At 46.3% G+C, this 22,638-nt stretch overlaps 1 protein-coding gene across 2 annotated transcripts in view; it reads left to right on the top strand.

Annotated features, from left to right (window-relative positions):
* Positions 1-18,651: 18,651 nt before the first annotated feature.
* Positions 18,652-22,638, top strand: part of LOC147121439 (D-beta-hydroxybutyrate dehydrogenase, mitochondrial-like) — a 496,438-nt gene continuing 492,451 nt past the window's right edge. The window contains exon 1 of one of the 2 annotated variants that reach the window (XM_085981685.1): positions 18,652-19,358. In XM_085981685.1, coding sequence (XP_085837811.1) covers positions 18,977-19,358 — 382 coding nt within the window. In that variant the 5' untranslated portion in view covers positions 18,652-18,976. The remainder of the gene's footprint in view (positions 19,359-22,638) is intronic. The other variant, XM_085981684.1, reaches the window with a different exon arrangement.

Here is a 22,638-nt window from a genome sequence, read left to right as displayed (position 1 = left end):
TCCATGTCTGGCGAAGATGGATTTCACATGCATTATGACACTGCTTGCTGTGGTGCTTGAGAGCAGCGCCATCTCAGGATAGTTAGAATAGTAGTCAACCACTATTAGATAGTCTTTACCATTTAAATGAAAAAGGTCCATACCAACCTTTTGCCATGGTGCTGTTGGTATGTCAGCTACTATCATTGGTTCCTTTGCTTGTTTGTTTTGGTTTTTCTGACATGTCTCACATTTGCCTATCATGTTCTCAATGTCCTTATTTATGCCAGGCCAATAAACAGTGTCTCTTGCCCTCCTTTTGCATTTTTCAATTCCGAGGTGTCCCTCATGAATCCTTTTGAGCATGCCTTGACATAGAGCCTGTGGAATGACTATTCTGTTCTGTTTTAGTAATAGTCCACTTGCGACACTCAATTCTGACCTTATGTGAAAATATTTTGGTCAGGAACCTTTTGGCCAACCATGATGAATGTTCTCTATTACTGTTTGTAATACTGTATCTTTTACTGTTTCTTCTGCTATTTGCTTTGATTTTGTGTCTGACACGGGCAGCGCAGCAGTGACCATACTCACATGAACATCCACATCCAGGGTTCAGTACACCAGCACAGGGCCGTGTGTGTAGGGTTCAGTACACCAGCACAGGGCTGTGTGTGCAGGGTTCAGTACAGCAGCACAGGGCTGTGTGTGCAGGGTTCAGTACACCAGCACAGTGATGTGTGTGCAGAGTTCTGTACACCAGCACAGGGCTTTGTGTGCAAGGTTCAGTACACCAGCAAAGGGCTGTTTGTGCAGGGTTCAGTACAGCACATGGCTGTGTGTGCAGGGTTCAGTACAGCACAGGGCTGTGTGTGCAGGGTTCAGTACAGTAGCACAGGGCTGTGTGTGCAGGGTTCAGTACATCAGCACAGGGCTGTGTGTGCAGGGTTCAGTACACCAGCACAGGCCTGTGTGTGCAGGGTTCAGTACACCAGTGCAGGGTTCAGTACAGCAGCACAGGGCTGTGTGTGCAGGGTTCAGTGCAGCACAGGGCTGTGTGTGCAGGGTTCAGTACAGCAGCACAGGGCTGTGTGTGCAGGGTTCAATACATCAGCACAGGGCTGTGTGTGTAGGGTTCACTACAGCACAGGGCTGTGTGTGCAGGGTTCAGTACACCAGCACAGGGCTGTGTGTGCAGCGTTCAGTACACCAGCACAGGGCTGTGTGTGCAGGGTTCAGCACAGCACAGGGCTGTGTGTGCAGGGTTCAGTACACCAGCACAGGGCTGTGTGTGCAGGGTTCAGTACACCAGCACAGGGCTGTGTGTGCAGGGTTCAGTACAGCACAGGGCTATGTGTGCAGGGTTCAGTACAGTAACACAGGTCGGTGTGTGCAGGGTTCAGTACACCAGCACAGGGCTGTGTGTGCAGGGTTCAGTACAGCAGCACAGGTCTGTGTGTGCAGGGTTCAGTACACCAGCACAGGGCTGTGTGTGCAGGATTCAGTACAGCACAGGGCAGTGTGTGCAGGGTTCAGTACGGCAGCACAGGGCTGTGTATGCAGGGTTCAGTATAGCACAGGGCTGTGTGTGCAGGGTTCAGTACACCAGCACAGGGCTGTGTGTGCAGGGTTCAGTACACCAGCACAGGGCTGTGTGTGCAGGGTTCAGTACACCAGCACAGGGCTGTGTGTGCAGGGTTCAGTACAGCAGCACAGGGCTGTGTGTGCAGGGTTCAGTACGGTAACACAGGTCGGTGTGTGCAGGGTTCAGTACGGTAGCACAGGGCGGTGTGTGCAGGGTTCAGTACACCAGCACAGGGCTGTGTGTGCAGGGTTCAGTGCAGCAGCACAGGGCTGTGTGTGCAGGGTTCAGTACACCAGCACAGTGCTGTGTGTGCAGGGTTCTGTACACCAGCACAGGGCTTTGTGTGCAAGGTTCAGTACACCAGCAAAGGGCTGTGTGTGCAGGGTTCAGTACAGCAGCACAGGGCTGTGTATGCAGGGTTCAGTACACCAGCACAGGGCTGTGTGCAGGGTTCAGTACACCAGCACAGGGCTGTGTGTGCAGGGTTCAGTACAGCAGCACAGGGCTGTGTGTGCAGGGTTCAGTGCAGCAGCACAGGGCTGTGTGTGCAGGGTTCAATACAGCAGCACAGGGCTGTGTGTGCAGGGTTCAGTACAGCAGCACAGGGCTGTGTGTGCAGGGTTCAGTACAGCAGCACAGGGCTGTGTGTGCAGGGTTCAATACACCAGCAGAGGGCTGCATGTGCAGGGTTCAGTGCAGCACAGGGCTGTGTGTGCAGGGTTCAGTATGACAGCACAGGGCTGTGTGCAGTGGGCAGTAATTGGTTTCCGAACCTGCTGCTAATGAATGCGCTTGTTTTGCAGACCCTTCGCAGACCCACCCTCCCCGGTACACCAGTTTGAGAACCACTGTCTTAAATCATCTGCAAAAAGTAGTCGAGTAATGTGTTCAGATCAGTATTGTAATTTCTAGGAATGTTTCTGTGTTCAAAATGCTTACTTTCAGCTGTTATCCACTTTGGTTGGAAAAACAGAAAAGCAGAGTATTTTTTAAATGGTGAGAGATTGGGAAATGTTGTTGTTCAGAGGGACCTGGGTGTCCTTGTACACAAATCACTGAAAGTTAACATGGAGGTACAGCAAGGAATTAGGAAAGGAAATGGTATGTTGGCCTTTATTACAAGAGAAACTGAGTATAAGAGTAAAGACGTCTTATTGCAATTATATAGGGCCCTGGTGAGACCACACCTGTAGTATTGTGTACAGTTTTGGTCTCCTTACCCAAGGAAGGATGTACAGTGCTTGCCTTAGAGGGAGTGTTCAGTCTTATGGTCATTAATAAATAGACATTCTTATTATGCTAGCTTTTGCTAGACACTTTTATTGAGCACCTGTGGACTAGGTACAGTATCTGTAGAGACATCCATCTTGACTACTGCCTTGTGGGTAGCCTAGTGCCTCATGGGTAATGTAGTCTTAATGTACATACAGCTGGGTAGTGTAGTCTTATATACATACAGCTATATACAGCTCTACGGCTCCACCTAGTGTCCACTATAGAATGACATGTTATTGATCATTACATCCCCCTTTCTTTGAGGTTTAACAAAATCAATTATCAATCAACTTTCAAGAAAACAATAAAGATGATATCAGTAACACTTTTGTTAGTGCTCTATAAACATAAACATTTTCAAAACAGTCAACACATTTTCAAAGCTTTACATTGTACTCAAAGATTAAGTCTATCAGGCTTTTTTGCTTCACGTGTGGATCTTCTCAACACGGGTAAGTCTGATGTGTCTTCATGAGATTGTTCTGGCGGTGAATGACAAGATGTAGTTGCAGCATTGTCATCAATCTGGTCTTGAATAGTCTCTTGTGTTTTGAGGAGGGAACGGCGGTTCCTCCTGAGAATCTGTCCTTCCTCAGTTCTAACAGTGTATGACCTTGGTCCTACTTCCTCAAGAACTGTAGCTTTCCTGTTCCATGCATCTGGATCCTCAATCCTGACAACATCATCCCTTGCCAATGGTTTTAGAGTTTTGGATGACTTGTCATAGTATGATTTCTGTTTCAGCTTTAACAGTTGAAGTCTCTGTCTCAGTTCCTCACTTTGCTGTTCTTTTGCGCAACTTGCGACCCATTAGTAGTTCAGCAGGTGAAGAACCACAGTCTAAAGGTGAGGCTCGGTAGCTCAGCAGGGCGAGATAAGGATCAGACTTGCTTTCTGTCGCTTTCTTCAGTAGCTGCTTGAGAACTTGAACATCTTTCTCTGCCTTACCATTTGACTGAGCATACAAAGGACTGGATGTGATGTGCTGAAAGTCATAATGTGCTGCAAACTGTTGCCACTCCTTACAGTTGAAGCACGGACCATTGTCGCTAACGGCAATCCTGGGAATTCCATGTCTGGCGAAGATGGATTTCACATGCATTATGACACTGCTTGCTGTGGTGCTTGAGAGCAGCGCCATCTCAGGATAGTTAGAATAGTAGTCAACCACTATTAGATAGTCTTTACCATTTAAATGAAAAAGGTCCATACCAACCTTTTGCCATGGTGCTGTTGGTATGTCAGCTACTATCATTGGTTCCTTTGCTTGTTTGTTTTGGTTTTTCTGACATGTCTCACATTTGCCTATCATGTTCTCAATGTCCTTATTTATGCCAGGCCAATAAACAGTGTCTCTTGCCCTCCTTTTGCATTTTTCAATTCCGAGGTGTCCCTCATGAATCCTTTTGAGCATGCCTTGACATAGAGCCTGTGGAATGACTATTCTGTTCTGTTTTAGTAATAGTCCACTTGCGACACTCAATTCTGACCTTATGTGAAAATATTTTGGTCAGGAACCTTTTGGCCAACCATGATGAATGTTCTCTATTACTGTTTGTAATACTGTATCTTTTACTGTTTCTTCTGCTATTTGCTTTGATTTTGTGTCTGACACGGGCAGCGCAGCAGTGACCATACTCACATGAACATCCACGTCTTCTTCAGTAGAGCTCACATGACTCATTGTGGGTGCTCGGGATAGTGCATCTGCTAACACTATGTATTTGCCTGGTGTGTAGATCAGTTCAAAGTCATATCTTTGCAGCTTCATCATGAGTCGTTGAATCCTTGGAGACATCTCATTTAGGTTCTTTTTTATGATGGCAACCAGAGGGCTGTGGTCTGCCTCAACTGTGAAGGTGGGAAGTCCATATATGTAGCCATGAAACTTTTCTAGTCCAACTACCAAGCCTAGACATTCCTTTTCAATCTGGGCGTATCGACACTCAGTATCAGTCATAGACCTGGAGGCATAGGCAACAGGCTTCCAATCTTCACCCTCTGCTTGTAGCAAGACCGCACCTAGGCCATCTTTTGATGCATCCGTTGACACTTTGATTCTTTTTGTTGGGTCAAAGAAGGTGAGTACAGGTGTGGTTGTCAGCACTGTTTTGAGGTTTATCCACTCTTGTTCATGTCTTTCTGTCCATGCGAACTCATTTGTTTTATGTAGCAGGTCTCGCAGATAGGCTGTCTTGGCTGACAAGTTAGGAATAAACTTTCCAATGAAGTTTACCATCCCCATGATGCGTAGCACTCCTTTTTTGTCAGTGGGTCGGGGCATTTTGTGTATGGCGTTTACTTTTTCCATATCTGGCTCTATTCCTTTACCAGATAGATTATCTCCTAGGAAAGTGACTTTCTGGACGCCAAACTGACACTTGGCTTTGTTGAGCTTCAGTCCATTCCGGCGTATGCTCTGTAGCACTTTAGTCAGTCTCTCATTGTGTTCTTTCAGTGTGGAGCCCCAGATGATGATGTCATCAACATAGATCCGGACTCCTTCCAGACCTTCAATTATGTGTTCCATCGCTCTATGAAAGATTTCAGATGCAGATATTATCCCAAAAGGCATTCTGAGGAAACAATACCTGCCAAATGGTGTGTTGAAGGTACAGTATTTGGTGCTCTCTTCATCCAGTTTTAGTTGCCAAAATCCTTGCGAGGCATCGAGCTTTGTAAAGTATCTGGCACCTGACATTTCACTGGTGATTTCTTCTCGCTTGGGAATCTGGCAGTGTTCACGTTTTATGTTTGCATTTAAGTCCTTTGGATCCATGCATATTCTTAGATCATTGTTCTTTTTCTTTACACATACCATGGAGTTAACCCAGTCTGTTGGCTCTTCGACTTTCCTGATGACTCCTAGTGTGGTCATTCTGTCCAGTTCATTCTTGAGCCGGTCACGCAGGGGTGCTGGAACTCTTCGTGGAGCATGTACCACTGGCTGAGCATCCTCCTTTAGCTGGATCTTGTAAGTGAATGGTAGAACTCCAAATCCTTTGAACACATCCTGGAAATTATTCACTACAGAATCCACCGAGTCATCTGGTCTGCTTATGGCACAGTTTATACGGTAGACTCTCTTGACCAGTTCTAAGTCCTCACAAGCTTTGTCACCCAGTAGTGAATCAAGTCTTTCAGCCACAACAGAAAACATGAGATGATGCACTTTGTCTTTGACTGTCACTTTAAGTCTGCATACACCTAAGCTATCTATTTTCTGTCCATTATAGTCCTTCAGTAGTACTGACTTTTTCTGTATTTTGGGCTTTTCTTTCATATTGTTAATGTCACTCATACTGATTAAGTTTGCTTTTGCCCCAGTGTCTAGTTTCAAGGTAACTAATGCTCCATTTACCTGCAGTGGGATCATCCATTTGTCCTCTTTTACTGCATTAACTTTATGTTCAGCATTGTCCATTTCTGAGGGCTTTTTGATATTGTCACATGACACCATTCCTACAAAAAATGTCTCACTTATATCAGTGTCCTCAATTACATTAACTCGTTGCCCTTTCTTAGTTTTTACTTTTGAAAAGCATTGTTTGGCAAAATGATTCTTTCCATTACACTTTGTGCACATTTTTCCAAACGCTGGGCATTGTCTTAACTGGTGTTTGTAGCCACAGCGTTTACAATTAAAAATTTCATCCTCCGATTGCTTTTCATTTCTGTTCTGCCCACGTTTCTTCCCCTTGTAGGACACAGCACCGACAGCAGCATTATCACTCATTACAATCGCATCATTATTGATTTCACTGAAAGTCTTCGCGTGCTTTCGAGCTAGCTCGCTGGCTTGGCATATTTTCACAGCATTTTCCAAATTTAGTTCGGTTTCTCTCAACAGACGTTCCCTGACTTTTTTATCATGAACACCAAACACAATCTGGTCACGAATCATGGATGCTTTGAGCTCAGAGAAATTACATGTCTGTGCTTTCAGTTTCAGATCAGTTATAAAGCTATCAAAAGTCTCATTTTGCTGCTGTGTCCGAGACCGGAAGATGTATCTTTCATAGGTCTCATTCTTTTTGGGAGAGCAATGTGCATCAATTTTTTTTAGCACATCTTCTAATTTTTCTCTGTTCTCCTCTGGATTAAATACAAATGTATTAAATACCTCTATCGCCTGTGGGCCTGCAACCGTAAGCAGCAACGCTATCTTCCTTGCGTCTGGCTTCGTACCGAATCCGATGGCTGCAATGTAGAGTTCGAATTGTTGTTTAAAAGTCTGACAATTGTAGTCGATATTTCCTGTGAGTTTCAAACGCTCTGGTGGCTTCAAATTCTCCATGTCGCTTTTCACAATTTACTCCTGGTACCATCTTATGTTAATTAATAAATAGACATTCTTATTATGAACACAGCTAGCTTTTGCTAGACACGTTTATTGAGCACCTGTGGACTAGGTACAGTATCTGTAGAGGCATCCATCTTGACTACTGCCTTGTGGGTAATGTAGTCTTGATATACATACAGCTGGGTAGTGTAGTCTTATGTACATACAGCTATATACAGCTCTACGGCTCCACCTAGTGTCCACTATAGAATAACATGTTATTGATCATTACATTCACTAGACTGATTCCTGGGATGGGGAGATTGTCCTATGAGAAGAGATTGAGTAGACTAGGCCTATATTCTCTGGAGTTTAGAAGAATGAGAGGTGATCTCATTGAAACATACAAAATTCTTATAGTGCTTGACAGGATAGATGCAGGGATGATGTCTCCCCTGGCTGGGGAGTCTAGAACCAGGGGTCACTGTCTCAGAATAAGGGATTGGCCATTTAGGACTGAGATGAGGAGAAATTTCTTCACTCAAAGGGTGGTGAATCTTTGGAATTCTCTACCCGAGGGCTGTGGAGGCTCGGTTGTTGAGTATATTCAAGACAGAGATCGATAGATTTTTGGATATTAAGGGAATCAAAGGATATGGGGATAGTGCAGGGAGGTGGAGATGAGGTAGAAGATCAGCCATGATTTTATTGAATAGTGGAGCAGGCTCGAAGGGACAAATAGCCGACTCCTGCTCCTACTTCTTATGTTCTTATCTTGAAAAAAATATGTATGTGAAGCATTCTAAATAGCAGCTGCTGAGGCAGAATAGAACAAAACAATAATAGATCAACAAGCCTGAGATATGGGAACTGTGTGACTGTTATTTCAATTTTTTGTGCCGTAGTTGCTGTGCATAAAGTGTAGGTGTATACTTTTCATAAATTTACATTGTACATCCAAATTGAGGCAAGTGACAAAGTTAAGATAACAGTCTTGGGTATCATCCCAAGGAACCACCCCCCCCATCTAAAATTTAATTATAATGCTATATATAATATATATTTAGAGGCTGTTATTTCCCTACCAGCTCAGCTGCTGTCGTGGCAAAATCTTTTTTTAATTTTCTTTTCCCGCCGATCAAGTTTGGTCAAAGAACTAGGTTTTAAGGAGCGTCTTAGAGGAGGTAGAGAGGCAGAGAGGTTTAGGGAGGGAATTCCAGAGCTGAGGGCCAGGCAGCTGAAGGCACGGCCGCCAATGGTGGAGCGATTAAAATCGGGGAAGTGCAAGTGGCCAGAATTGGAGGAGCGCAGAAATCTCAGAGGGTTGGAGGAGGTTACAAAGATAGGGAGGAGTGAGGCCATGGAGGGATTCAAAGTTGCCGGACTGCGAGCCAATGTCGGTCAGTGAGCATAGGCGTGTTGTGTGAATGAGACTTGGTGCGAGTTAAGATATGGGCAGCAGAGTTTTGGATGAGCTCAAGTTTGCAGAGGGTGCAGTTAACGCTAGCATCAGGCCCCAATCTGACTCCAGCACTAAAGCTTCACAATGTTTGGGCTTGACACTGTTGACATTGTGGCGTGTACGTCCAGTGTAGTGTAAAACAGGATTGACAAGGTGCTCCAGCGTTCCATTGGACTTCTTAGGCTCCATAGGCACCCTCTAAACTTCCTGCAGTCTTGTTAATGTTATCAAAATGTTATCAAAACACCCATTCCCTGCAAACATTAATAAAACAGCCATCATGGAGTGAAGCCCTGCACTTGGGTGCATGCAATGCAGGGCTTCTCCTGACAGACAGACTATGAGGGTCATTTTCATTTTGGGCATGGACAGTAAACTGGTGGTTGTGGATTGCCCGCCCGTTATACATCCCGCCTGATGATCCTTTTATTGATAGCAATGGAAAGGCTAATCAGGCGAGGTGTATAACAGGTAGCCGATCGCAACCACCAGTTAATCCGCACACGCCCAAACTGAAAATTGGCTTCTACAATTCAGGGCCAGGAGTAGCTTGCTATAAATCTCAGGATGTCAGCCATGTTTCACACTCTGGAATTCCTGGTCTCAGATTGTTAATATAGTATAACTACAATCTTGTCGTTTCTTTTCTATCAGTGACACCCAGTAGATGGTGCTATATTCCCACAACAACTGCAACTGCTCATGTATACTTTTAGCGTAGACAAAAGTGCTTTTATAGGTAACCTAGGACACAAAATTCTGCAATTTTTGTGAGGCAGAAATGGTATAGTTCTACCGTACAGGTTTGGAATTTGAAGTGTGAATTAACTATACCAGAGTTAAACCTGTTCTAAAATGAATGCACACTAAATTCCAATGGAACTCGGTTTTGGCAGAAGATGTGCCTGCCTCCATAGTGGTGCCCATTTTGCAAATGACAGGATAGTGAGGTTAAAACCTGCTGTGACAGAAATTCTGTCATTTCCAGCAGAATTGCACCTGACATAAGCTTGCAGAAAAGAGGGGTAAGTTCCCTGCATGACCTGTCAAGCCAGGAAGTGGCTGAGTTCACAGGCTTTGACTGCCCACAGCTTACATCTGAAACATCAGCTGCGACTGAAGCAAGTAGAAACATCTTTTCTGAGCTGTGCTGCTAAGAAACAGCACACTGTCTGTCATGTAGCCCTTACCGTAAGGTTCATTATGGTCATTCCCACATATGTCCTTATTGTGAAAGATGGAACAGGAGCAGGACGAAAGGAGAATGAGATAGGCATGCAGCATCAAGTTACACCAAAGGAGAAGATGACAAACTAGGAGGCACCCTTCCAACAGAGTCTATAGACCACAATGCTCCTTTGGGAATATAAGAACATAAGAAATAGGAGCAGGAGTAGGCCATATGACCCATTAAACCTGCTCCACCATTCAATAAGATCATGGCTGAACTTCTACATGCTCAGGGGTCGAAGGTCTCAGAAGAGATCTGTTTCAGGAGGCAACAGTTCAGTAAGAAGTTAGAGATGGAATTCTGCATCCTGTTGCAAACTGACACCTAAACATCCTCTGAAGCACATAAACCAAACAAACAGAATTACTTTGCAACACTGGGCTTCTTGGGCTGAATTTTCCTCTGTGATCCTGTCTGAAATTGGGAAAGTGGCAGAAAACAGAAAAATCAGACCATGAGGCCTATCGCTGCCTCTTCACCCCGAGCTCCATTTCCCTGAACCTGCCGCCAACTGAGACCACCACCAGTTGCTCCTTCTCCAACCACGGCACGTAAATGCTGGCAGGTGAGTGGCCTGGCTTTCTGGGGAAGTTTCCTGCTGCCTGCTCCTTTACTGCTGCTCTTCCAGAATGCCTAGTGAAAGCATTCTGGACCTCCAGGCCTGAGGTATGGCCCAATTTTCTATTAATGAATGGAGATGGCCGAGTGGATGCCTCCCCTCCCCTCCAATTCAGTCGCCATTCACTGCCAGCATTTACATGTTGAATTCTTCTCTGATGTTGTCACCGAGGATGGCATTGACTCCACTGTGATGCCTGCCATCTGCCTCAGGTCCTCTGACATGGGCCTCAGTGCCTTCATTTAAGTGTGACGCTCCTCCAGAACCCTTATTTTTAGAGCAGGTGCAAGAGAACTGAGCCCACAAGCTTTGGAGCCAGGAGTCATCTGCTGCCGAGCTTCTGCTCTCCACTGTTAGATCCCAATTTCACCTCTGACTTCTCTGACTTGTGTATTGTGTCCCACTCAGTGGAAAACCCTCATTGGAACTTCCTACATCTCCGAGATGGATTTCTCTGGATTGGTGAGTGAGAGAAAAAGAGTGAGTGAGTGGTGGTTTGGGTGAGGATGTAGCTGGTGGGGCAGAGGTGGAAGGTCACTTGCCTCTTTCTTCATTCTCCTCAGATACATCATGCTTTGAGTAATCCACCGGAAAGGAAAATTAAGAGGTATTATAATGTCATGTGGATACCCTAACAGTTCCTTTGTAGCTTTTGAAGGTGCTTAGTCATGTTCCTTGCTAGTGTGTTGGTGCTCCCTTACCATTATACAGGCAAGCTATAGGTGGTCCAGACAAAACTGCAGGTGCCTCTGTCTCTCCTACTTCTCCATCGCCATTTTGTTAGGAAGAAAGAGGATGTTACGTCCGTGTAATAATAAGAAAAGGACTGCAGAGAACAGTACAACAGGTATTTACTCAACGTGGTTCAAACTGCAACTGACTGTACAGATCACTACTCAGGGTTTATATACAGGTGTGGTCACTGCCGGTACTACAGGATACAGGAGCTGTAAAAAGTTCTCCCCTTTAAAGGTACATACATTACAATTCCTCCCCTTTTAGATTAACAGTACCATAACACTCATTTAACAATTAAATATCAAACTAATTACAATTAACACTTTTAACATGCAACATTAACTGAAAATAGTCTATTTATAAATTCAGTCTTTGGGGAGGCTTCCTGATTCTTTCTGGATAACGCCTTTCCCGAGTGTCTCGCTCTTGGTGCGGAGGCGATTCTAACACCCTGTCGTCAGTTGATTCATCAGCTTCCAATGCTATTGTTTCTGAGGTAGATGCAACCCGTACGTTGGGTTCCTCACCAGGTACGTATGGCCGAGACATGGGGTTGACTCGTTCCTGTGACTCTAGGATCTGGTCAGCATGGCGTCTCACAATGTTCTCCCCAACATCCACTGTGTACATTAGTGGCCCCTGCCGTGTGCATATCGTTCCTGGTTGCCATTTCTCTGTTCGGTAGTCGCGGGCCAACACCGGTTGCCCTACATTGAAGCTCCTTGTCGGCTTCTCATTGATGTGCTAGAATTGCTTACTCTCAACATCTCTTCGTACATTTGGTCTGAGCAAATCCAGACGAGATCTCAACCGTCGGTTAAAGAACATCATGGCCGGGGCCTGGTTGGTGACTGCATGTGTCGCATTTCTGTAGGCTAACAGGAAATTGTCCACCTTATGCTGCAGTGGAATGTCGTCATCGCACATGGCCTTTACTGCTTTTTTAAATGTTTGTATGAACCTCTCAGCCAATCCATTTGTGGCTGGATGATACGGGGCGGATGTGTAATGCCTTACCCCATTCCTTTTCATAAATCTTCGAAACTCTTCGGACACAAACTGTGGTCCGTTATCAGAGCAAATCTGCTCTGGCAAGCCGTTCCTGGCAAAAATGGTCCGTAGGACTGCAATAGTTTTCTCCGTGGTGGTGGAGGACATTTTGATCACCTCAGGCCATTTCGAGTGCGCATCCACGGCTATTAAAAACATTGAGTCCATGAATGGACCAGCAAAATCAATATGCACCCATTGCCATGGAGATGAGGGCCGCTCCCATGGGTGTAGAGGGGCATGTGGTGGTGCATTTTGGACCTTCTGGCATCCTGAGCAGCTCTTTGTCAGGTCCTCGATTTGCTGATCGATCCCCGGCCACCACACATAAGCCCTAGCAAGGCTTTTCATTTTCACCCCTCCCAGATGACCTTCGTGAAGCTCATTGAGCACTCTCTCCCTTAACTTGGGTGGAATTACCACTCGGGATCCACACATCAAGGTCCCCTGGCATACTGACAGCTGTTCTCTTCTGGATGAGAATGCTGGCAACAGTGAGTCGCCATGTGCTGGCCATCCCTTCACCGTCAAATCATATACCCGAGACAGTGTCGGGTCATTTCGGGTCTCCTTCTCTATACCAGCGTTAGTTACTGGGAAGCATTCAATTATAGTCGAATGAAATATTTCGACAGGATCCACTGCTGGTGCTTCCTCCGCAGTAGGCAGTGGCAGGCGTGATAGCCCATCAGCGTTTCCATGCTGTTTCGTGCCCTTATACTCGTTTTCATATTGGTGCGCCCCTAGAAAAAGGGACCATCTTTGTAGCCGTTGCGCAGTCATCACCGGAACGCCCTTCTTTGGATTAAAGATGGAGACAAGTGGTTGGCGGTCAGTCAGCAAGGTGAACTTCTGCCCGTGCAGATAGTGATTGAACTTTTTCACTCCCCACACTAGGCTGAGGGCCTCCCTGTCAATCTGGGCGTAGTTATGCTCGGCTGAGGTTAGTGACTGAGACGCAAAGGCTACTGGCCTCTCCGAGCCGTCCGGGAATTTGTGCAACAGCACCGCTCCAATGCCATAGGGTGATGCATCACACGTCAACCGAATTGGTAGTGCTGGGTTGAAATGAGCCAACACCTCTTTTGATGTGATCAATTCTTTGCTCTTCTGGAAAGCTCGTTTACATTCGTCACTCCACTTCCATGGTACCCCCGTTTGCAGTAGGGTGTTCAGTGGGTGTAGTACGGTAGACAAATTCGGCAAGAACTTATGGTAGTAGCTCACCAGCCCGAGGAACGACCTCAGTTGTGACACATTTTCCGGTGCTGGAGCCTTGACTACTGCCTCAATCTTTTCAGGGGACTTATGTAACCCCTCTTTATCAATAACGTGGCCACAATACAAGATCTGCTTCTGGAAAAACTTGCATTTGTGGCGATTAGCTCGGAGCCCATATTCCTTCAATCTAGTGAGCACCTGCTCCAGGTTGGCGAGGTGATCACTGTCATTTTCGCCCGTGACCAGGATGTCGTCCAAATAACACTGGGCATCTGGAATCCCTTGCAGGACTTGTTCCATTGCCCTTTGCCAAATAGCCGGAGCTGATGCTACCCCGAACACCAGCCCGTTGTATTGGTAGAGACCTTTATGAGTGTTGATCGTGAGGTACTGTTTCGAGGCTTCTTCTACCTCCATTTGCAGGTACGCCTGGGCCAGATCAATCTTAGTGAAGCGTTTCCCTCCAGATAGCGAGGCGAAAATATCTTCAGTCCGCGGAAGCGGATATTGTACAGTGTGAAGGACTGGGTTCACTGTCACCTTAAAGTCCCCACAGATGCGAACCTTCTTTGGTTCCCCAGGCGTGTTACTCAATGACCTCTTCATTACAGGAACGATGGGTGTAGCCCACTCGCTCCAGTCCACTTTGGACAGTACTCCTGAACGTTCCAAACCTTCCAGCTCTGCTTCGACGGCTGGGCGGATCGCATAAGGTACCGGTCTGGCCGTAAAAAACTTTGGGCTTGCATTTTCCTCTATTTTGATCGTTGCTGTTATGCCTTTTAGTGTTCCGAGTCCCTGCTGGAACACTTATTGTGCGTCAGTTAGCATTTTTGACAGTCGTCCAGGTGTGACGTCGTCATCCTTTTTGGCATCTACAGTCAGTGCTTGTATGGAATGCCAATCTAGCTGTATCTTCCGGATCCATTCACGTCCTAGTAGTGGTGGTCCTCCATCTGGCAATACATATAGGTCCATTTTTGCTGTTTCCTTGCCGTTATATAACGTTCACCCTTATTTTTCCTTTGGGGTAGACTTTTTGGCCCGTGTACGTCTTCAAGACAATCTTTGTATCTCTCAAGGGTATATGTGAGAATAGCCGCTTGTAGTCCCTTTGGTTTATGACTGTTAGGGCTGATCCTGTGTCCAATTCCATTTTCACTTGGACTCCTGCTATCTTGAGCGTGACCCAGATAGTTTGGTGATCCTCCGTTTTGATCACATTATGTAGTTTCAGACAACCCAGCTCCTTGCTTCCGGAGTCTGTATCACTCTTCTGTTCGTCTGAACTACTCTCCGTCACCTTATGTACCTTCTTGTACTTCTCCTGTGGAGATTTCTTGCTGCTGGTTTTCTTTCCCGACCTGCAGACTCTTGCTATGTGTCCTACTTTTCCACACTGTCTGCACACTTTGTCCTTGAACCAGCAATCATTATGGTCGTGTGTTGTTCTGCCACAGCGATAGCACTTCACTGTTCCGTATGGCATTTCATTTGTGCCATATTCTTGCGGTCTCCGTTGTATCTCTGCAGCGCCCCGTGCTGCTGCTTCATGTGATACTGCAATGCTGAAAGCCTTGTCCAGCGTAAGATCCTTTTCTGATAGAAGCCGTTTCTGGGTTCCTTCACTTTGAAGCCCACACACAAACTTGTCCCTTAAAGTATCTGCTAGTCCCGTTCCAAACTGGCAGTGTTTCGATAGCTTGCGCAGTTCCGTTAAATACTCAGCATTACTTTCATCTTTATGCTGGTTCCTTTTGTGAAACTTAAATCTTTCTGCTATCAGCAGCGGTGTGGGGTTTAAGTGGTCCTGTAGGATTGACACTATGTTTTCAAAATCCTTTTCTACTGGCTTCTCTGGGGTTACTAGGTTTCGTAGTAAGCCATACGTTTTTGCACCCATTGAATTCAACAATACCAGCGCTTTCTTGTCATCTGGCACTTCATTCGCCTTGCAGTATACTTCTATGCGTTCGACATATGTCGTCCAGTCTTCGACTTCATTGTCGAATGCTGTGATACTGCCACTCTTCGGCATTTTTGGGTGTGGTTAGACTGGCTTAAAATGGCGTCTCTCGCTCTTTCCTTTCTTCCCCGCTGCGGCTTAAAATGGCGTCTCCTGCGCTGCTGCCAACGCCACTCTTGGCGGTCCTCGTGGCAAATGGCGATGCCCTGTGGGTTTCGTGCGCTGCTCCTGCGCTGCTGCCAATGCTGCTCTCTGCGGTCCTCGTGGCAATGGCAGCGCCTCGCGTTTTCCTGCGCGCCTCTCTCCCCCGTTGACGCTGCTCGGCCCTTGACCACCGGTTGCGCTCTGCTCTCTCTCGTCTCTCTCCCCCGTTGGCGCCGCTCGGTCCTGAACACCGGCTGTGCCCTGTGCGCTCTGCCCTCTCTCACTCCCCCGTCGACGCTGCTCAGCCTTTTTCTGTGCCGCTCGGTCGGGCTCTAGCCCGCAGCTGTCCGGGAAGGGTCTGCGCAGTACCTGTTGCCAGCCCATTTTGCTGGACCACCATGACTGGAAAGCCAAGCCTGGCTCTCGACAGCTTCCCCTGCGATGCTCAAATCTCCGCTGGATGACTGGGCGGTTGCCTGTGGTCAACGCCCGTGCTTCTGGACTTGACCTCCTTCCACTGTTGTCCAGGAGCGAATCCCTGGGAGGTGATGCAGAGTTGCAGGTAGGTTCGAATCTGCGTCGTCGCCAATGTTATGTCCGTGTAATAATAAGAAAATGACTGCAGAGAACGGTACAACAGGTGTTTACTCAACGTGGTTCAAACTGCAACTGACTGTACAGATCACTACTCAGGGTTTATATACAGGTGTGGTCACTGCCGGTACTACAGGATACAGGAGCTGTAAAAAGTAGTTCTCCCCCTTAAAGGTACATACATTACAGAGGAGAGGCAATATAAACTAAAGGGTACAATTGTAAAGGTGGTGCATGGACAGAGAGACCTGGGGGTATATGTGCACAAATCGTTGAAGGTGGCAGGGCAGGTTGAGAAAGCATTTTAAAAAGCTTACGGGATACTGGGCTTCATAAGTAGAGGCATAGAGTACAAAAGCAAGGAAGTTATGATGAACCTTTATAAAACACTGGTACAGCCTCAACTGGAGTATTGTGTCCAATTTTGGGCACCACACTTTAGGAAGGATGTGAAGGCCTTAGAGAGGGTGCAGAAAAGATTTACGAGAATGATTCCAGGGATGAGGGACTTCAGTTACATGGATAGACTAGAGAAGCTGGGGCTGTTCTCCTTGGAGCAGGGAAGGTTGAGAGGAGATTTGATAGAGGTGTTCAACATCATGATGGGTCTAGACAGAATAGATAGAGAGAAATTGTTCCCATTGGCGGAAGGGTTGAGAACCAGAGAACACAGATTTAAGGTGATTGGCAAAAGAACCAAAGGCAACATGAGGAGAAACTTTTTTACTCAGCGAGTGGTTATGATCTGGAATGCACTGCCTGAAAATGTGGTCGAGGCAGACTCAATCACGGCTTTCAAAAGGGAATTAGAGAAGTACCTGAAGAAAAAAAATTTGCGGGGAAAGGGCAGGGGAGTGGGAGTAACTGAAGTGCTCTTGCAGAGAACTAGCATGGATTCGACAGGCCGAATGGCCTCCTTCTGTGCTGTAACTATTTTACGATTCTATGATTGTCATGGGAGGGGGTGCGGGGGTCACTACCTGTGCACTGAGATTCCTCGTGGTTATGGTTACATGATCAAATCAGAGCCATATTACCAAAAAAGGCTATATCTACAGAAAGCAGTTGATATTTGCAGAGCACCAGAATTCATCAAAACACAGCTTGAAGACTTATGCAATAGCAGCAGTGCTATCAGTAATGTGAATGGAGCAGAGAGGCTGGGTTTCCACTTTGGCAGATAAACCCACTGAAGGTCAATGGCACTGGCCAATATTGCAGGATTAGCTTATAATTGGCCTCCTTTGGCGAGCTCCCAGTGGGATTTCCTCCTCACCTTCTGCTCGGGTTGCCAACTCTGGTTGGACATATTCCTGGACGTTTCCTAGCATGACCTTCTGTCTCCCACTGCCCCACCCCTACTACTGATCCAGCAGCACATCCATCCTCACAGCGCCTCGCTTCCCGAGTCAATGGAGAAGCGAAAAGACTCTTCATTATCCGATGATTCTCTACTTCAGTCAAACAGCCCTTGCCCCGCAACCCCCCATTTCCATTTAAAAAAAATATAACTAATAAGCAAAAGTGTTCATGGAAAGTTTTAAAATGCACTCAATCTGTTTAATGTCCTCATGACTTTTCTCCAGGATTACTCGCAGCAGTGCCCTGGAAGAGATCCATCTTCAACTCCTGGAGACTCCAGGACAATCCGGGAGAGTTGGCAAGCCAACCTCCTTCACTGGGGAGCCTGTCTGGGGGTGAACAATGGACTCGGGTGTCTACAACAGCGGCATGGAGAGCCCAGTTATTGCAAAATGTACAAATCGTAGCAGGCAATCAATCGCCCCATGATTGATTAACAGGGCCTTTTAAGCTTTAAATCCCCTCCTACACAGCAATATGCTTGTGTCCAACATTGCTATGGCAGTAGTGACAGAAAATATAGTGACCCAGAAATTCGGGTCGGAGGTTTCCCGCGGGTGCAAGCCTCCGACCTGCACTTACCTAGCGCGTCGGCCGTTGAGCTGTGGGCCCGTGTGGGATTCCGATCCTGGGCCTCCTCCAACTGCCAGCGCGCAGTGCTTGCGTATCCCAGGGGCGCAGTTAGTTCGATGCGTCCCCTGGGATCACGTGGGCCATGGAGAGCCAATGGTAGCAGGGAATGCTTCATTCATAAGTTTGACAGGAAGAGCTGTCAAACCTGTAAATACTATAAGCCCCAAAACATCACTAAAACTTCAAATAATTTTTTTTTTATGACATTTTTAAAATAGCTATAAATTACATGAAATAACTATTTTAAACAATAATTTAAATTTTTGAAAAAATTAATTACATTTTCTAATGGGGCTAAAAATAAACTTACCTTTCTTTAAATTGTTTAAAAATAATAAACCTGTGGAAAAAATGTTTTAATTTGAATTAATTCACCACTTACCTTGTTAAAAGCAGGCCTTGCGCCTGCTTTTTAAAAGTGTAACTGCTGGAGATTTACCCTCCCGGAGAAACCTGGCAAAAAAACGTATGTTCAATGCGCAAGCGCAGCCTCTCCGGCGTACGCGTTCGACCTCTGAACCCCTTCCTTTAAGGGAACGAAGTTCCAGTTTCCCACACATGCGCTTCCATTGGGCTTACGAACATGTTTATTTCCATGTTCCAATCAGCTTCATTAGCAATTCATTCCTTACTGCGCCTTCATTCTACTGCTGCCTTCATTCTACTGCTTTTGCCAAAAAAACTCGTTTTAGATCTGCCTCAAAAGTAGAACGATTTCTCACCCCCTCCTTCGCGGCAGAACACCGGAGGGTCTCAGCAAAGACTGAACAACAACAGCCAGACCTGACTAGCCAGTCTGCAGAGCAACGGCACAGAACATTTTTTGACAAGGAAAATGGCTGCAGCTGCTCAGATGTGTGCAGTTTTACTGCTGGTCGGTGTTTTCTATTCATTCGGGGTTGTTGCTGTTGCGGCATGCCTGATCCCTCCGATAATCTGGATTGTGTCACAGAAGCAGTCGGCGGGTCCCGTTGACCCAAAAGGCAGAGCCGTGCTGATCACAGGCTGCGATACGGGCTTTGGGCATCTCTTGGCCAAGCAGCTCGATCAGCGGGGGTTCCGTGTGTTTGCTGGGTGCTTGTTCCCAGAAGGACAAGGGGCGCAGAGCCTGAAGAAGGAATGCTCCAGTGAGCTGAATATTCTGAAACTTGATGTTACCCTGGATGAAGATGTGGCAAAAGCAAAGGAATTTGTGGAGGCGAATTTACCAGCGAAAGGTATTTACTGAAAACGCGTGTGTAAGAATCCCGTCGGGACCTTTATATCCTAACCACTGGCAATTGATGAGAAGAAACAGAGAAAGTTATGTTGGGGAGACACAAAATCATGGTGGAAGAGAAATGTTTTGAGGAAAGTTTTGAAAATAGTGAGAGTTGGTAAGGGAGAGGCATCGAGGCAAACCGTTCCAGAGGGCAGGAAGTTAACGGCTGACTGGTGGAGTGGAGGGATTGTCGAACAAGGAGATATCAAGGAGCCAGAAATTACAGAACGGGGCTTGCAGCGCGCTCCTGCCCATCAGCTTCAGGGACGCCTGCACTTGCAGAAACTGAAAGAAGAATCCCGGGCAGCGTATGACGTCACGCCGCCCAGGAGTGGAGCCAGGAGCGTGCAGTGTAAGTGAGACACGCCCCTTGAGGTCTCAGTTTCACTGGACACGCCCCCAATGTTTCTGTCAAGCTGCTTTGCTTTTTTACATGCAAAGCAGCAGTTTAAATAGGTTTTTGGAAGTTTTTTGAAGATTTTGGTAACTTTTATAAACTTTTTATAATGTTTACATTATTTTGAGTAATCTGAAGTAGTTTTAAAGAGAATTAAAGCAATTTAAAGACTTTTAAAAGCCCTAAAAGAATTTTTTAAATTCCATTTATTTATTTAGCAATGTCGTCGTCATACGTGTCTTCACACTGTTCCCTTTGGGGAACTGTATGAAGTGGTGGAAGGATTTATGGCCGTGATTAACGCTCATTCCGTGACCGTAACCATCTTTGAACCAGCCATTAGGGCGGTTAGTCCTATGGCGGGAGGGTTTTACGGGCTCCCACAAGCTATACAAGGAGGGGGGGCCACCCACACCCACGGACGCAAATATCCCACTGGATGTCAACCCAGAATTTAGAGCCGGAGCTCCGACTCCACTTGCCGGGACTGTCTGGAGCGGGGTTCGAAACCCTACCCTGATCTGGCCCAGCGGCGGGGATCCTACCGCTATGACAAAGGCCCAATCCGATTCGCAACGTGAAATGGCAGCATAGGGCTCCAGTCACGGGGAGGGAAAAGGCGCAGGAAACGTATGGGTGTCACCTTTTGTGCGGAGTGGGCCTTTTGCGTAGCAGTAAGCATCCCCGCCGCTGGGCCAGAAGGAGTAGGGTTTTGAACCCCACTCCAGACAGTCCCGGCAAGTGGAGTCGGAGCTCCAACTTTAAATTCTGGGTGGCCATCCAGCGGGATACTTGAGTCCGTGGGTGTTGGTGGCCCCCCCCCCCCTCAGATGGGTTGTGGGGGCCCGTAAAACCCTCCCGCCATAGAACTAACCACCCTAATGGCTGGTTCAAAGATGGTTACGGTCACGGAATGAGCGTTAATCACGGCCATAAATCCTTCCACCACTTCATACAGTTCCCCAAAGGGAACAGTGTGAGGATACGTACGATGATGACCTCTTGCGCAATGCACCTCCTTGGACCCTCAGTCGCAGATGCAAGGGGGCAAGTCGTGCAATTGTTAAATTTTTTATTTTATTGACATGTGAAATGTTGGCCCAATAATTCCCTTCCAAATGCGCTAGTACAGTCGGGGTACTTACGCATCTGGCCGGATGAAATGCCGGTTTTCAGCATGCACAGTGCATGTGGGGAAAACCGGCATTTCCTGTCCTCTGAACGAAGGGGTTCAGAGGCAGAACGCGTGCGACTGCACAGGCAGCGCGTGCGCAGTATAATTCGCCGCTTTCATTAATGCTTTCAGTGAGGTCCAGTCATTACAACTTACACATGAAAAAAGCATGGGTACAGTTGCTCCAGAGGCTGCGGAGGAAGATATTTCTTATCGTGGAGCTTCTGAAAGTATGTATGTCTGTATATATTCCTTTGCGTGTTATGTATATATTCCTTTACTTATGTGTATGAATGTATTATTTAATTATGACTTTCAGGGAAATTAACTTATTGGAAAATCATAATTAAAAACATACATTCATACACATTAGTAAAGGAATATAAAACATACATACATATACGTAAAGGAATATATGTGGACATACATACATAACTCATTCTCACATTCCATTCACACAGCCACAATTGCTCCTTCTACCTAACGTTCTGAAAACCCTTTAAAAAAAAAAAAAAAATTTAAACTTTTAAACTTACTTAAAATTTCTTAAAATAACTTCCCTCCCTTTCCCAAACAAAAATATTGCATTTCAAAAGCTCCACGATAAAATATATCTTCCTCCGCAGCCAATGAACAACTTTACACTTGCTTTTTTCAAGTGTAACTTCTAAGGACTTAACCTCACGGATTTCATGAATGAAATCCACGAAGTTCACTGCGCAAGCGCTGCCTGTGCAGTCGCACGCGCTCGAGGTCTGGAAATGCCGGCGTTCCCCGCGTGCGCTGTTCATGCTGAACGCCGGCATTTCCAACGGCCAGAAGCGTGAGTAAGCCGACCGTACTCACGCTTCTGGCCTGGAATTTCTGGCCCAAGGTGTTAGAAGGGCGGAGGATTGTATGGGGGAATTAAGGCAGAAAGGTATTACGGAATTAAAAGTGGGGCAAGGCCGTGGAGAGATTTGAACGTGAAAATTATCATTTTGAAATCAATCTTTTGTGGTTGTGGGGAGCCACTGAAGCTCGGAGAGGACAGAAGTGGCAGGCTTTGTGTGGGTGAGGATGTGGGCTACAGCATTGGTAGGTTAGAGCACCAGAGAAGCCCAGCCTCAATATAATGAAGGCATGGACTATGGATGTGGTGGCAGAGGCATTGAGGTAGGGCTGGAGGTGAGTGATGTTATGCAGGGGGAATTGGTAATGGAATAGATGTGCGAGATAAGTCCTGCAGGGTCAAGTAGTGTGCCATGGTTCCACATACCCTGAGTCAGCTTGGGGTGGCACCCAGACACGGTATTGGAGTCAAAGTTAGGTGCTGTGGAGAAACAATTAAAACAAAGGAGGTGAGTCAAAACAAGAAACAATAATTAAAAACTAAACTGAATGTAGGGAGTAAAGAGAATTCTAGAGAAAGGTGAGGTGTAAAGTTACTGACTTCCTTAACTCCTTGAATTTATGAAGTGGTGTTAGTTATAGTTTTAATAACAGGACCCTACATACCACAGTCCATGTGTGATTCATCACTTTGCCATATTGATTGAAAACACATGTCAGTCTATTAAAGATTTCAGGGATGGTTAATCACTTTGAGAGGTCACTGAAGATGAGTGTAAGCTACAGTTGAAGTTGGTATCAATCCAAATAGCTCTAGATGCGATTTATGTGGGT

Source organism: Somniosus microcephalus, chromosome 3 (genome assembly GCF_052327205.1).
Source record: "Somniosus microcephalus isolate GS21.2 chromosome 3, FLI_Smic_1.0, whole genome shotgun sequence".
Lineage (NCBI taxonomy): Eukaryota > Metazoa > Chordata > Chondrichthyes > Squaliformes > Somniosidae > Somniosus > Somniosus microcephalus.
Note: the sequence above shows the minus strand (reverse complement) of the source record. Positions and strands in the feature narration are given on the sequence as shown.